The sequence below is a fragment of the Ranitomeya imitator genome, chromosome 2, assembly GCF_032444005.1.
Source record: "Ranitomeya imitator isolate aRanImi1 chromosome 2, aRanImi1.pri, whole genome shotgun sequence".
NCBI lineage: Eukaryota > Metazoa > Chordata > Amphibia > Anura > Dendrobatidae > Ranitomeya > Ranitomeya imitator.
This window is the reverse complement of record NC_091283.1, coordinates 392,196,779-392,213,941: the sequence shown is the minus strand read 5'-3', so window position 1 is coordinate 392,213,941 and position 17,163 is coordinate 392,196,779. Positions and strand designations below refer to the sequence as shown.

The 17,163-nt window shown below is 43.0% G+C and overlaps 1 protein-coding gene across 1 annotated transcript in view; it reads right to left on the bottom strand.

Annotated features, from left to right (window-relative positions):
* The window catches only part of LOC138667881 (zinc finger protein 585A-like), a 115,378-nt gene that overhangs the window by 74,085 nt on the left and 24,130 nt on the right, over positions 1-17,163 (bottom strand). Inside the window, exons 2-6 of the mRNA XM_069755962.1 lie at positions 12,050-12,199; positions 11,741-11,920; positions 11,535-11,658; positions 11,354-11,451; positions 10,048-10,138 (exon numbers count right to left, since the gene is read on the bottom strand). Coding sequence (XP_069612063.1) covers positions 10,048-10,138; positions 11,354-11,451; positions 11,535-11,658; positions 11,741-11,920; positions 12,050-12,145 — 589 coding nt within the window. The 5' untranslated portion in view covers positions 12,146-12,199. The remainder of the gene's footprint in view (positions 1-10,047; positions 10,139-11,353; positions 11,452-11,534; positions 11,659-11,740; positions 11,921-12,049; positions 12,200-17,163) is intronic.

The window sequence follows — 17,163 nt, the reverse complement described above, 5'->3', positions numbered from 1 at the left end:
GGAAAGTGGAGGCAATCCAAACATGGCCAAAACCACTCTCCAAAAAGCAAGTTAAAGCCTTTCTGGGAATCCTGGGATATTACAGGAGGTTCATCCCGAACTTCGCCACAGTGGCTGCGCCTCTGACCGATCTGCTAAAGGGGACAAAATCAGTGATGGTTAAATGGTCCGAAGAGACAGAATCAGCCTTCCAAGAATTGAAAGGGGCTCTATGTAAGCAACCCGTTCTGATGGCCCCAGATTTCAAGAAAGAATTTATTCTTCAGATAGATGCCTCAGATGTTGGGGTAGGAGTAGTCCTTTCCCACGAACTACATGGGGAGGAACATCCTATTCTCTATCTGAGTAGAAAGCTGTCTTCATCTGAGAAGTACTACTCAGTCGTAGAAAAAGAGTGTTTGGCCATAAAGTGGGCGGTGGACACGTTCCGGTACTATCTGCTGGGAAGTAAATTCAGACTAATATCTGACCATGCCCCACTTAAGTGGATGAGGGAAACAAAAGATAGAAATGCTAGGGTCACCCATTGGTTTTTAGCCCTGCAGGACTTCAGTTTCCATGTGGAACATAGGGCCGGAAAGCTGCACGGTAATGCGGATGCCCTATCAAGAATCCCTTGTTTAGTGGGAGAAAGTGGGAAGCCCCACGGCTTTAGGCAGAGGGGGGAGGTATGTAACATGGCTAAAGGGTGTGTAGTCGACGGGAGGTATGTGTCACCTAGGTGGCGTGTCGCTGTGATGTAGCTCGGAGTGTTTTCTTTATTTCACATAACCATGTATATATGTGTTTCAGGACCTGTGGTGATGTCAGACCACATGTCTAATCATGTGATGGGATACTGGGTGTGGTTAGCTCTATATATGACAGGCTAATGCTTTACACAGGAGATATGTGTGGAGGTGAGACCCTCCTGAGTGTGTTAAGGCTCCAGGACTGAGCCCGAAGGACTGGACACTTGCTTTTCTTTTCCTGAGCCAAAGGCTATTTGCTTTCTGTTATTTTGCCATGTAGTTTATGAAGTAATAACCCTGTGAACTTTTAAAGAAACGTGCCTCCTGAGTGTCAGCCGCCGCATCTGAGTGAGTCTATAAAGGCACGGATGATTGACCTCGTGGAGACCAAAACATCCAACACCGCGGAGACACCATCACGTGTTTCTCAACGCAGTGATCCAGAACACTGCCCCCTGCTGGATCACTGCGTTGATCCCTTTAAAAACAGGGTGGCACATGTTAAGGAGCTGAAACTCCTAAACCCTTCATCCAATTTTAATGTGAATACCCTCAAATGAAAGCTGAAAGTCTGAACTTCAACTGCATCTGAATTGTTTTGTTTAAAATTCATTGTGATAATGTCTATAACCAAAATTAGAAAAATGTTGTCCCTGTCCAAATATATATGGACCTAACTGTATATACTGTATATATATATATATATATATATATAACCCATAAATTAGTTTTTTTAATGCATGTTTATGTATAAAAAAAAGAAAAGTACACGATTATTTCATAAAACTGTCACGCTAGTTAACCCTTACAGTGAGCACCGTAAAAAAAAAAAAAAGATATATTAAAACTGGGGAAAAAACTACTGTATGCTTTTTCATCATACCGCTGAACAAAAAGTTAAATAAAACTAGTTCAAAAAGACAAATGTAAATAAAAAAGGTACCTCTAAAAACGATGTCTTGTCCCGCAAACAAAAAACACAGCCATATCAGTGGAAAATTAAATAAAATAAATATTATATTTTTTCTATAACAGTTTTTGTGTAAAGGTGCCAAAACATAAAAAAAGATATACTGTATATACTCGGGTATAAGCCGAGACCCCTAACTTTGCCACAAAAAACTCGGAAAACTTAATGACTCGAGTATAAGCCTAGGGTGGAAAATGCAGCAGCTACCGGTAAATTTCAAAAATAAAAATAGGTACCAATAAAAGTAAACTTAATTGAGATATCAGTAGCTTAAGTGTTTTTGATTATCCATATTGAATCAGGAGCCCCATATAATGCTCCATACAGTTCATGATGGACCCCATAAGATGCTCCATATTAAAATATGCCCCATATAATGCTGCACAAAGGTTAATTATGGCCCCATAAGATGCTCTATAGACACATTTGGCCCATATAATGCTGCACAAATGTTGATTATGGCCCCATAAGATGCTCCATAGAGATATTTGCCCCATATAATACTGCACAAAGGTTAATAAGGACCCATAAGATGCTCCATAGACACATTTGCCCCATATAATGCTGCACAAATGTTGATTATGGCCTCATAAGATGCTCCATAGAGATATTTGCCCCATATAATGCTGCACAAATGCTGATTATGGCCCCATAAGATGCTCCATAGAGATATTTAAAAAAAAAAAAGGCATACTCACCTCTAGTCGCTCAGGCCCCCAGCACTTGCAATATTCACCTGTCCTCGTTCCACCACCGGGTGCCACTGTGTCTTCCGCGTCCTCTGCACTGACGTTCAGGCAGAGGGCGCACACTAATCATGTCATCGTGCCCTCTGACCTGAGCGTCACAGCAGAGGATGCGGAAGATGGAGCCCGGCAGTGGAACGAGAACAGGTGAATATCACGCATGCTGCTCACTCTCCCCATTATACTCACCGGTACCGCTCATTACAGTAATGAATATGCGGCTCCACCCCTATGGGAGTGGAGTCTCGTCCATATTCATTACTGTAATGAGCAGTACCATGTAACCGCTCAACGCTGGAAGAAGCTGTCATCGCCCGGAGAAGACCATCGGGGAAGCTGCCAGGCACTGCACCGGGAGCATGTGAGTATGTCACAGCCGCTGCTCCCTACTCCCCTGCCGACCCCCCTGGGACAATGACTCGAGTATAAGCCGAAAGAGGCACTTTCAGCCTAAAAAAATGGGCTGAAAAAAATGGTATTGCTGTAATCGTGTGTACTGACCTGAAGAACAAAGCTGCCTTATCAATTTTACCACACGTGGAACAGCATAAAAAAAAGAAAAAACACAGTTCCCAAATTGCTGATTTTTGTTCATTCTGCCTCCAAAAAATCAAAATAGAAAGCGATCAAAAAACATTATGTGCCCGAAAAAGATACCAATAAAAAAGTTAACTTGTCCAGCAAAAATCAACCCATCACATGACTGTTGGCAGTAATATGAAAAAATTATAACTCCCAAAATATGATGATGCAAAAACTAGTTTTTGCAATAAAGATCGTCTTTTAGTGTGAGACAGCAGCCAAACATAAAACCCGATATAAATCTGGTATCGCTGTAATCGCACCAACCCAAGGAATAAAGTTGCCTAATCACTTATACCGCACGAGGAACGGCATAAAAATAAAACCAATTCTTCACCTGCTGCTGAAGGCATGCTGCACATTTATGCAAACAAGAAAAAGACCGATACCTTAGGAAAATCAGTTGAAACTGCCTGCAGCTAGCAGACACAGTGGTCGAAAGGTGCTCCACCCAGGAAGTCTTTACAAATTGGCGTAAAGAAGGAAGCGGTGGCACCAGGGGCCCCCCTATGCCAAAATATTTTCCACCCAGATTCACATTTTCCCTATTCATTTTGCACACTATAGCTTTGTTGCAATGTTGTATAGTCTGACCTCATTGGCATAACTATCCAGAGCCCCATCCTGGTATATATTTGTCTCCCGTACTGCCATTGTTTTGTAATGTATAAAAGAAAATAAACAACCATTATCCTCATAAGGGGTTTACATAGAAGTCATGGGGATCCATATAAGAAGTATAATGCACCCCCATAGGCCTGTACAGTATAATGCTCCCCATTAGGAAGCCAGTACTGTATAATGCACCCCCATTAGGCAGCATGTATAGTATAATGCACCTCCATTAGGCAGCCTGTATAGTATAATGCACCCCCATTAGGCAGTCTGTATAGTATAATGCACCCCCATTAGGCAGTCTGTATAGTATAATGCACCCCCATTAGGCAGCCTGTATAGTATAATGCACCCCCATTAGGCAGCCTGTATAGTATAATGCACCCCCATTAGGCAGTCTGTATAGTATAATGCACCCCCATTAGGCAGCCTGTATAGTATAATGCACCCCCATTAGGCAGCCTGTATAGTACAATGCACCACCATTAGGCAGCCAGTACAGTATAATGCACCCCTTTTTTACATCTGCGGGTTTGCTGTGGATGTGCCTGACTCAATGGAAGTCAATGGGTGCAGAAACGCTGCAGATCCGCAAAAATAATTGACATGCTGCGGGAAAAAAAAAAAAGCAGCGATTCCGTTTGTTTTTTTCCACAGCATGTGCACAACAAATATCAATTTCACATAGACTAACATTGGCTGTGTATTACACTGCGGATTTGATGCAATTCTGCGAATCCAAAAAATGCCTCGGAAATGCATCAAAATCGGCAACATGTGCGCATAGCATAATACCTCACGTTACAGTGGCAGTGTCTTAAGCAACCAATCAGCTCACAGCTCTCATAGAACTAAACAAAAACAGACTTTAAAAGTAGTACTATGATTGGCTGCATAGTCACATAAAGAGCCCTGTAGTATTTTAACCCACGCTGCCCTATGTAGAAATCGGTGGTTCTTGTCTACGTTCCTGCTGGGACTTGCAGTTGTAGATATGTACATTAATGGTGTTCGCCCTGATGCCACTTGTATACACTGCGCCACATTCACTCACGAGTCGACGAGAGTCTATTACCTCCGAGCAGCCAGTCCCGCAGACTACTTAGTCAGGAGCAGGGAATGACTGAAAGCGATGAGGAAGCTTCCTGCCACTACTCACCTACAATGTCTGCGCACAGCTCCTGGCACCGATCGGCTGCTAATAACAGGAGGACAGGTGCAGATTGGAAGCCTGATGAACCCTTCAGCAGCAGGAGGAGGAGGATGCAGCAAGGGCTTGCAGCTTCTTAGGCTTAAAAACCACAAGCTGCAGCAACCGGCCACTCACACTCACACCTTCGGTGCTGCTGAAGGACCTGTGGACACGCCTCTCTCCGGTCACAAGGTTGGATCACGTGACCGCATTCAATCCATATTCCCCCATGTAACTGGAGGACCTGCGGTGACGCCTCTCTGCTTCTGGCCACAATGGTTCGGTCCTTCTCCTTCCCTATTGCTATACGGGTGGACGGACGGGCCCCTAAGCAGTCCAGGTCCCTAAGCCGTCCGGGCCCTTAAGCAGCTGCAACCGCTATAGTTACGCCCCTGGGTGGCACTCTTTCTGATGTAAAATTCTCATTATTCAAATACGCTTAAAACATGGATGTAGGGAAGCGGGTATCCTCATGGACGAAAGCTGCTTCACATCTAACTGACACCTCTATGGGTCCAGGTACCACTCGACTCACATTTATCCTGCACTCTACACTTACAATGGGATTTCCATGTAAGGGTAGGTTAATATTAACATTGAGAGATAGAATATCAAAAATAAAATCCAGAAAATCACAAGATGTCCTATCAATGTCTGATTGGCCGGGGTCAGGCAATAGACACACCAGCCAAACAGCTGTTATCGGTGTCAGCGGTGGTAGCCGCAAACCAGAAGTACTTACTTGTGGAGCTGGTTGTCCGAGTGCCAGACCCCGGATGATTACACAATGTTGCCCTATCCGAAGGATAGGACATCAATATAAAAGTTGTGGACAGCCTCTTTAAATACCAAGTACTGGAACAGATTAATGTCCCTAGGAGAGAAGGTAATGAAAAAAATCCTCCTCCGTAGAGAGACATATTGGATCTATACACCAAATACTCTGTCTCCGAATGGTCTTAACAGAGACTAGGAGGTTAACCGCATAATTTGACTAGGATTACTCAATTTTCCTTCCTGAATTTTGTTTCTTTTTTATCTTTTACCTTAGACATCCCAAATGTGCTGACTGAATTTTGGATACATCGTCTCTTTGTGGCATCATATACCATGAAAGTGGACAGGGCTGTGGAGTCGGAGTCAGAGCCCATTTTGGTGGAGTCAGTGTCATGGAAATTGAAGAGTCGGAGGTTTGGCTTACAGGGGAGGTTTGGCTGACAGGGCTGTGGAGTTGGAGTCGTGGAGTCTGAGTCGAAGCCAATTTTGGTAGTCGATGTCATGGAAATTGTTGAGTTGGAGGTTTGGCTTACTGACTCCACAGCCCTGCGAGTTGATATCTATTTTTCTTTTTATGATGCTGGAAGATATTTCAAGTTGAATATACATAAGGTTATAGATGTATTTAATGGAGATATAGATATATTTATATCAATTTGGTCTTCCTTTTGCATAGTCGATTGATAGAAATAAAAAAAATTAATATTAAAAAAAAATAATAGAAATTTAAATAAATTATTGTGAAGGATTGATTTAAATGGGATTGATTAATTAGTCAAATTGATCCACTCTGCATATATTGATATCCATTGAGAAGATGATATTGTCTTGTTAGTTTGTATATTGGTCATTTGATATTTGCTTTGCATGATTTTCTTTTTATGATCTCTTGTTTCTTTCCTATGTTAATGATTGTGATGTCACTTCCTTGGCTTTTCCCTATATGTAACTTTGTTGTATAAGTTACTCCTCAATTGACAAAAACCTGGGATGGGCTGAACCGTTTTGTGTGGATTACAATTAAATGAAGCAACAGCTATGGCAGAATCACAGGCAGCAGATCGAACTCCTAAACAAGGCGATCTGTGGCACAGCAACCGCCCCTCCCTCAAGTTAAGGTAATGATTCAGACGTGAGGAAAACAGTAAATAGAGCCTTGCAAAAGTTGACCCAGGGTGATAATGTTGAAGTGTTCTTGATCAAACAGGATAAAGTACTCCTGCACCTTCACTAACAGTTTGTCAGGTACCATGAGCACCCTCCAATTGAGGTAATCGACGCTCCCTTGCCATCCACTTGTATGGTGAGAGTCCGGAACTTAGACAAATTTTTATCCCTTGCGCATCCTCCTTTGCTTCCACCTCTTACTCTGGGACCACCACCTCCTCCTGCAGAGTATTTAAAGAGTGCTCCAGCATGTAGATGGCCGGAATGGTGATGCTGATGATGGCATCGTCAGCGTAAGCCATCTTAGGAGCCATTTCGCCACTGTAGAAGGATGCAGCGGTCCTTCATCTGTGCCCACGTCGCAAGCATGATTTGCACCACATCCGTCCTGTGTTGGCCCAGGCTATGCAAAAGGACATACTGCACCAAGGCTCTTCGCTGCTGCCACAGTCATAGCAACATGTGCAGAGTGGAATTCCACCATATCTGACAATCGCAAATCAAATGATTAACCAGAAGGCCCAAAGACCTTTGTATCGATGCAAGCAGATGACCTGCAGGGTGCGAACATTGGAAGCGAGCATGCAGTGACCATGCCACGTGTTTGAGGTTGCCCTGCCATAGTGCCGCCACCAGGTTTGCACCGTTATCACACACAGACTTCCGTGGCTCCAGGTTCAATATAGAAAGCTATTGCCAAAATATTGGAGATGGTGGAGTTCAAACTCTTAGCTTTAGCATGTGTAGGAGGAAACCTTCTTTTACGTGACCACAACTGCAGGACCGAGGGTTGGCTGCTGTGCTGAAAGAGTGGAATAGGGTGAACATGACAAACTGCTGGACTGTGAGTGAGGTGCAGGCAGAGATTTTATGATGAATTGAGAAAGATGTGTTGTGTTAGGTGACACCTAAACAGCAGGTATGTCGACTTAGGTAGTAACTGATGGGTTCTCACTCACCTCGACTGTAGGGGGTAAAAAAATGGAGTTTCTGCAGCCAGAGACCTGTGTGAGAACATTTGGCACAGTGACGGAGGAGATAGAAGGAGCAGATGTGGCTGATGGGGCAGCCGGTTGTTTGCGAGGCACGCTAGTCTGCATTTTAGCGAAGTGAGATTCCCAGACTAAGGCATGTTGATCATTCATGTGCCGGCTCATGCATGTAGATGTAGTAGTCAAATTATTGCAATTTTTGCCTCTACAAAGTCTTGTTTGGTAAAACTGTCATTAAACGTTAGTTGGGTCATCCTTTGCAGTCTCAAGAAAAGGCCCAGTCTAGGCAACCCTTACTGCCGCTGTGAACAGCAGACTTGGGACTGCTGCTGGCCACAGCCAGAGTTGTAGATGAGAATGCAGTGCTTGTCGTGATTGCATCACTCCATGTCTGTGCGGGAAGCCCCAACCCCCCCTCTGCTGAGCTACTCAGCTGCGTACTTCTGGGTTCACACCAAAAGGGATCTACAACTTCATTGTCATCCTCTGTTTTCCCACACCTCGCCCTAAGAGTCACCCTTTTCCTCTTGTTGCCCTGACACCACAGTACAGTCCACATGCCCCTCTGGTATTTGAGTCTTATCAGGATCACCTCCTCACCCGGTGGTTAACGTCTGGTGATGAGGGTCTGGATTCTGCTCGGACTCTACTTCATCCAGCCCCCGATGCAACATCAGTGCAGACGCTTTTCTCCTCAGGATTCTGTGAATCTTTGGAGCAGACCTCTGATGCCCATGAAATAGAATGTGTGGTGTGAACAGCTTTGCAAAATGGCCCATCTGTGGTTCCCCACATTCAGTTGAACGTTTCAAAATTTGTGATGTGGGGGGAAACTAGGGTGATTTAGATGCCACCGCTGGAGTATTGTACTGTGTGTGATGTTAATGCTGAGAAAGAAAAGGAGCGGCCACTTGATGTAGCGCTTGCCATCCACTGGAGCACATGCTTTTTCTGACCCTAGAGTAGCCCGTCCAGTAACAGATGTTGTCAGTGGCCTACCAATTTTAAAAGCAAATGGGGCCTTCTGATTCCTCACTGCAACACAGTTTTATCCCCAACAAATAGTTGAAGCGTGATTATTTACCGATCTTTGATTGAATTTTACCAACTTTGAGGAAAAATGCCCAGGAAACAGAACACAACTCTGAGTGTTGCTATATTCATGCTGAATTTGAGAATGGCGAACGTTTTCCAAACAAGTTCACTGATCACTAGTCTAAAGAAATCAGCCTGGACTTTTACTTGAACCGATTCCTGTACCTACCTCAAGCGCAACCAAGTGAGTAGAAAATTAACACTTCTCGTGTATCAACTGCTCAGTGAAGAATAAACAGAACTCAGATAATAGACAGATCCTAGCTGAAAATACAAAAGGAATATTGGGGCCCTTCTGGATTTGTATATGTGTACGGTTTTAGAGAAACAAGGGAGAAACATTCGTACAAAACACTGAAAACTCGCAAACATTTTGCCTGAGTTTTTGTCATTTTCACGTCAGTCTAAGTGAGGTCTGCCAAAGTTTGTGAAGTAAGAACGAGGCTTGCTGGGGCCCACTATATTCATAACTAGGGGTATAACATACATTCATCAGAAATGTTGCTTCAATCAGTTCTGGATTTTTTTCTGGCAAGGCGCACAGAGGCACGCACCACTCAGCAGAAGTACTGTGTGTATGTCTAAATCAATTCAGTATTACTTACCCCACCACCCTCCTTCAAAACACTGGTGTGCACGGTGCCAATCTTGAGGTGATTGTCTAGGACTTACATTTTTTTTTACAATTGCCTAAAAACTTAATAAGTAGGTATTTGCTAAAAGAAACAATTACCTGACTGTTGTACTTGACGCTGGGACAGAGTGGTCACCGAACGCTCTTGCCGATGATTCAGCTGCTCCACGTCATGGTGATTGACAGTCGGCTTCCCGCAGTTAAGCTATCAATCAGCACAACATCAGCAGTCACCCCCCATCAACAGAGAAGCATGGAAGAGAATTTGAATCACCAGTAAGAGCAGTCTGTGACCTGTCAGTAGAGATCAGCAGGAAGCACAAAAGGCAATAAGGAAGCAACTACCTGAGGTTTTTTTGTACAATGTGCTAAAAACTAATAAAATAAGAATAGTTCCTGGTAACCCCATAATGAATCAGCCCCTATATCCACATCAAAAGTTTCATGCAAACACATCTGAAAAAACTACAAACATCTAAAGTTACTCTACAGGCCAGTGACTGATTAGAACCTGTAAATTCTCTGCATTTAGTGGTCACTACTCACCTGTGCAGTTATCTGTAGGAATCTCCTCTTTACCCCGCTCATCACCCCTCACATATGTCTCTGTAGTATTAATATGGGGCAGATCTTTACCCTGAAACAAACATTGTAAAAGTCACTGATAGATGAACGCGTTTGAGAAGATTCAGACAACATCTAATGTCTATGATCAGATGTCATCTCCACCAGATATAAAACATACACTGAATGGCCACATTACTAGAGACACCCATCTAGTAAGACATAGGCTCTTCTTTCCCCTTCAGAACCTCAGCAGTTAATCACATCATAGATTGCACAAGGTGCCCAGATAGTTCCCCAGAAATATTAGCCCATGCCAACAAGATAGGTTCTTGCAGTTGCCAGAAATTAGATGAAGGTGCTGAGATGCTCTGAACAACCAATTCTACCTCGTCCCAGAGATGCTTTATAGGGTTAAGATGTGAGGACTGTGAAGGCGAGAAAACAAGGAAAACTCACTGTCATATTCCTGGTGTGGAAGATTCTGAAACCTCCCGAAGAGAATTGCTGTATGATATAAAGGTATATGTGTAACGATGCAGAATATACTGTTATTACAGGACACTGATGAACAGTACTGTAACTATGGTATATGGTAATGCTATGGTTTATTGTAGTCATTTTTATGTGATAGTTATGGACTGTAGGCAACTGAGCAGGGGACAAGTAACAGAGGATCAGCCCTGCAGCTGGGCAGGGGAGAGTTACAGAGGGTCAGCCCTGAAGTTGGGCAGGTGAGGGTTACAGAGGGTCAGTCCTGCAGCTGGGCAGGTGAGGGTTACAGAGGGTCAGCCCTGCAGCTGGGCAGGGGAAGTTACAGAGGGTCAGTCCTGCAGCTGGGCAGGTGAGGGTTACAGAGGGTCAGCCCTGCAGCTGGGCAGGGGAAGTTACAGAGGGTCAGCCCTGCAGGTGGGCAGGGGAAGTTACAGAGGGTCAGCCCTGCAGCTGGGCAGGGGAAGTTACAGAGGGTCAGCCCTGCAGGTGGGGGGGAGTCTTGGGAGATGTTTCTAGTGGTTCACTGTAGAGTGAGGTTGTGCTATTGCTCATTGTTCGCACTTGAGGTATGATATTAGGTGTGCAGTCCAAGCGTGATGGTTGCATAGAAATACATGCTGTCATGCTCTGGACGTGAGAGCTGTCAGCCAGTTCGATTACTGTAATGCAATCCCTGTACGAGTTATACATCTGACTTCCCTTATACTGGTGTAGAAAACAAGACTGAACACAAGACCTTCACAGCCTTCCACAGCTCATAGGGAAGATCTCATGACACCTTCTCTCCATCTACCTGATGATCCTGAGGAACATTGGGATCTTCTTGTTTACAGTCCTGTGGTAGAAGAGGACGGGGACATCTCTCTGGTGTTATCATCTCACTGGATAGAACTGGAGGAAACACATACAGGGACTGAATTAATTCTTTACATACAGATAATTCTAGGAAGTGTGTATTTAGTACTGTATATTACCTGGTGATGTGAGGGGCTGGGGAACCTCCATCATGACGTCCTTGTAAAGATCTTTGAGTCCTTCTAAATACTCCCACTCCTCCATGGAGAAATAGATGGCGACATCCTGACACCTTATAGGAACCTGACACATACAATGATACCGTCATCTCCCGATCCCTCCATAGCGTTACTGTGTAATGTCCCAAAATTCCCAGCAGTGTCACCTCTCCAGTCAGCAGCTCAATCATCTTGTAGGTGAGTTCTAGGATCTTCTGGTCATTGATGTACTCATGTGTCAGGGGGTGAGGTGGAGACCCTGTGATTGGGCTCAGGGGTCTTCCCCATCCCTCAGACACAGGGGCCTGACAGCACTTGCTAGAGGTCTTCTTCACTACTATGTAATCCTGGTTATGGAGAGACACATTAATAAATCTCCATACAGACATTTCCAGAATCCTCACCTCTCCAGTTCTGTCCATCTGTTATTTCCATAGATAAGAATGATGTAATGTGACGTCATCAGAATCTCTCACCTCTCCAGTAAGCCGGAAGAGGATCTCTATTGTGAGGTGTAATATCCTCTCCGCCATCTTGTCCCTGTCCCAATCCATCCTTGTAGGGTCACTCATGAGATTTCTCTAATACAGAAGATCTCCACTGAGAGGATCCGATATTGTAGGGACCTGAATGGGGAGAATATAATGATGTAACATCATAAAAATCCCATGTAAGAAATCTCCAGAGCAGTTACCAGCGTTAAATGATCACTGCATCCAGTCATGGCCCCGTCCTTCCCCCCGGCATAACACACAATCTACTATATAATTGTCTAAGGGTCACTTCCGTCTTTCTGTCCTTCTGTCTGTCTGTCATGGAAATACTGTTTGGGCTGTGTTATATACTGTGTGGCCACTGTTATATACTGCGTGGCCTGTATTAATGCATCAGGTATTCAAGAATATGTCGTGGCCTGTGCTATATACTATGTGGCTGCTACGTACATATTCTAGAATACCCGATGCGTTAGAATCGGGCCACCATCTAGTTTGATTATAGTCACATACAGAGAGTTATCACATAAAATCTTCAATCCAGCACTAAAAACATAGAAATAAACTAAAAAGAAGATGTAAATTAACTTAATTTTTGTTAAATAAATATTCCATGAAAAAAAGATATAAAATTATAAAGTGCAGGAAACATCCACAGAGATCGGGACGTCAGTAACAGATAATGATAGAACATTAATATAAACTACAGAAAATTGTAATCCCGGTAAATATGATTGTCAAAAAAAGGCGCTGCATAAATCGAGAAAACAGAAAAGGGGATATGTGTCAGGGCAGAAATAATGATACGAACGACAACAAAATAATAAACACGGGGAGGGGGGAGATATCTGGTTTGCTGATGGCTGAATAAGGCGCACATTCACAGAGCTCCTGAATGACCCAATGATTTAACCCTGCTGTTCTGTTGGTCAAAAATGACCGACTTTGAACTTCAATATTCTTTAAAATATTCAAGATGCGGCTCTGAAACCCGTGGCCGACTGACCCATCCTCATTTAAGTCAATCAACCACAAGTTTCAGAACCGCATCTTGAACACCCCAAAAAATACCAAAGTTCAAAATAGGTCTCCCCAGACCGAACAGAACAGCAGGGTTAACTACTTCCTGACAACCTTACAATTTCTAAAGTAGCCCCATTGTGTTTATGGGCAAGAAAAGACTCTCTAGGGCACCAGCCCCATCCCCTGCACCTTCAGACCTTGGTATTTCCAGATATCTGTGTCCCAGGTCAGTTCCCTCTGGGTAGATTACACAGGAAAAGATGGCACCTACAAATGCTGCAGAATCTTCTAAGCAAGGTAAACATTCACAACAAGGGGCAGCTGTCCATGAGCCAAGGGTCACAGCTCTGACACATTCCTTCTCAGATCTTTCTTAAACAAAGACAGAGGAGTGGGATTGAACAGAACATATTCCTTTTATTCACACAGGGCAGGACATGGAGATGTTCTGCAGACTAGAAGAGAAACAAGCTTCTGCCATTGTGAAAGTGAAACAGGAAATCACTCATGTTGGCAATAGGGTGGAAAACTTGGAAACAGAGGCACTCTCTATACACCAGAGACTTAATGAACACCACCTTGTTATATCTGAGCATACATTACAAATCTCAGACATGCTCACCCATCTTGAGGACATAGAAAACCATTATAGGAGGAACAACCTTCGCATATGTGGCTTATCCGAGGATATCTCACCTCAAGATCTGGAGAAAACTGTGCGAACTATTCCGAAGAGACCCTGATCATCTTATTGAGCTGGACAGAGTCCTAAATCACCCTCAGTATTAAGACCAAGAGACATTGTCCGCAGAGTGCATTTTTTCAAATAAAAGGATAACATTCTACAGGTTCTAAGAGCCAAACAAAATATTAACCCTCCGTCACATACAACTGATCTGACAGGCACTTCTCTTTTACTTTCATTTCTCCTTCCTCACCAGATTGTGAGGAAACCCCCTCCCTCCAGGTAGTCTCCTGTCTCTTGAAGGTCTGTGAAACCTGATATCACAGTTGGATTTCAGAGCTTCAGGGGAGAGGATATAGCTGCACAGATCTCTCAGGCTCATTGTATGTGAATACGTCACATTCAGTAAGGTTGGTATTTTATGTTTTTATTCATCACAATAGTTTATTTAGCTTGTTTTATGAATGTATAGCACAAAATGTGAGGATATTTCATAGAAATAAGGGAGATTTTATAAAAGAAAGTGTGCTGCTCAGGCATATACAGTAGTTCCCTAACATATTCCTTCTCTTGCTTCAGATTATCTGCTGAAATGGAGAGGAAAATGTACAATTTATCCAAACAACTTGATGTTGAGGAAGTAACAAACATGCTGTTAGATGATAGAGACCTCACACTGAATGAGGATTTAGGAGAGGAAAGTGAGATTGATTCTCATGATGAGGTGGAAGAATGTGTCCTGGATTCTGAAACAGAGCAAGATGGTGACAGTGGTGAGGATGAAGAAGTTGGATCATATTATATTGGAAAAGATAAAAATACTAAATGGAACAAGAAGCCATTCCAGAAAAAACGTAGGGAACCTTTAAACATTATTACTCACCTTCCTGCAGTAATAGGAACTGCACGTAATGCAAAAACTGCAGTTGAATGCTGGAACAGTATATTTACAGATGACATTCTGGACTCTATTGTCACATATACCAACCAATATATAGACATTATAAAGGACAAGTACATCTGCAACAGAACCATCAAGCCCACAGATGAAATAGAACTGCGTGCTTTTTTTGGATTACTGTACCTTGCAGGAGCTTATAGGGCAAATAGACAAAGTTTGGAGGAACTTTGGGGTAAAGATGGGGATGGAGTTGAAAAATTTAGCCTTGTTATGTCCATAAACAGATTCAAGATTCTAATTCGTTGCCTTCGGTTTGACGACAGAACTACCCGAAACGAACGCAAAACACATGACCGACTTGCTCCAATTCGTGATATATTTCAAAGATTTGTTGTAAACTGTAAACAAAGTTATTACCCTGGAGAGAATCTCACTATTGACGAAATGCTCCCTGGTTTTCGTGGTAGATGTGCCTTTCGTCAATATATTCCATCAAAGCCAAACAAATATGGAATAAAAATGTATGCCCTTGTTGATGCCAGTAAGACCTACACTTACAACCTGGAAGTTTATGCAGGAAAACAACCAGAAGGTCCTTACTGTGTGAGCAACAAACCCATTGATGTTGTAAAAAGACTGGCTGAACCCTTATTTGGATCGGGTCGCAATATTACAGCTGACAATTGGTTTACAAGTTGTGATCTGATTGATTATCTGAAAATTCAGAATCTGTCATATGTGGGAACTGTAAGAAAAAACAAAAGGGAATTGCCGCCACAGTTTGTAAGCGTGAAAGAGAGACAACAGTACAGCAGTATGTTTGCATTCCATAATGGAAAGGCTTTAGTTTCCTATGTACCACATGCCAAAAAAATCATACTTCTTCTATCAACACTTCATGATGATGCTGCCATCGATCCTGGGACTGGGGCAGAAAAAAAACCGGAGATAATTACATTTTACAATGCCACCAAAGGGGGTGTGGATACAGCAGATCAGATGTGCTCCACTTTCAACGTCAGCAGAAACATCAAACGCTGGCCAATGGTCATATTTTTTGCTATGTTGAATTTGGGTGGTATAAATTCACAAGTAATTTATCTTGAAAACAAGCTTGAACCACTCCGTAGATGATTGTATCTGAAAAAATTGGCCCATGAACTAGTACTTGGAGAGCTACGCAGGAGAAGCGTGAAAACAATCGGTATCCCCTCTCGCCTTCAAGTTCAGCTCAAAAGGTTCCGCCCAGAAGATGATGGTGAAAAGTCACCATCTGCACCACCTCACAAAAGAAGGAGATGCACCACCTGCCAAACGGAAAGCGGAACCAGAAGGCTTTCAAATTATGAATGTCTCAAATGTCATCATAAAGCAATTTGCCTGACACATGCAAAAATGGTGTGTAATTCTTGCTATTTGCTCTGCAAGTGTGACTTTTCTGGGGAAACCTCAGCATCTACTTCTGATTGAATATGTTTTTAATAGTACTTAAGGTACCTTAAAATTAAGTTTGTGTTCAAAAATTTTCTTTGTACATTTTTTTGAGAGAGTCGAACTGGGGACTATTTGGCGGGAGTTTTGAAAAGTTTGTATTTCATAGTTATTAGTTTTATGTTAAGTAAATGTTTTTTTTTGCAACTGATTATGTGTAGTCTCTTTTATTACATCCCTATGAAGGTCACTGATCACTTTTAGAGCACTGAAATTGCAAACATTAGATATTATAGGTATTTTTCCAGCAGGCGCCTGACAGGCGCATTGTATGTGAACTCGTTAGTCCGAATATTGTATGTGATGGAGGGTTAAGTTCATGGATTGTGATGTTCAGACTTTCCCAGATCTTGCACATTACACTTTTCAGCTTCGCAGAGCACTGTGCCATCTCACTCAAGCTCTTAGGGAACAAGGGATCATATACCGCTGGGGTTTCCCATTTCAACTATTGGCCAGGAAAGATGGACGCTCTGCAGTATTCAAGAATCTGGGGGATCTCCCAAAATTTTTGGCAACATTTAATTTGCTGCAGATTTCCATTCCGGACTAGCCAGCATTAACTTTGCTTTCGCCCTTGGTCCCACGGGATGATTGGGAAACAGCTTCATCCTTAGGCTCACACCGCATGTCTCGCCGTAAGAATCTGATGTCCCACACAGGATAAACAGGAATGTCACTGAGCCGCATTTGAACTTTTATTGCAAGCTTCTCCTCTTACCTATATGCCTTATTACAGCATAATTTTGCTGACATATTGTGGGTTTCATAATTTATGTGTCACTACTATAACTTGAACTGCACTTCCCTGTTTATAGCATTTGCTCTCTCCCCATGTCCCTATCCCCTCTCTTCTTCTCTCCTCCTACTTTTCCTTCCACTACTTTTCCTTATCTTCCTTCCTCTACATTCCTGGCTGTCAGGCATAATGATTCGATGAATTAATGAGTAACATGGGTCACAAAAGGATGCCTCTTCCTGTTATGGCTTCCTCTT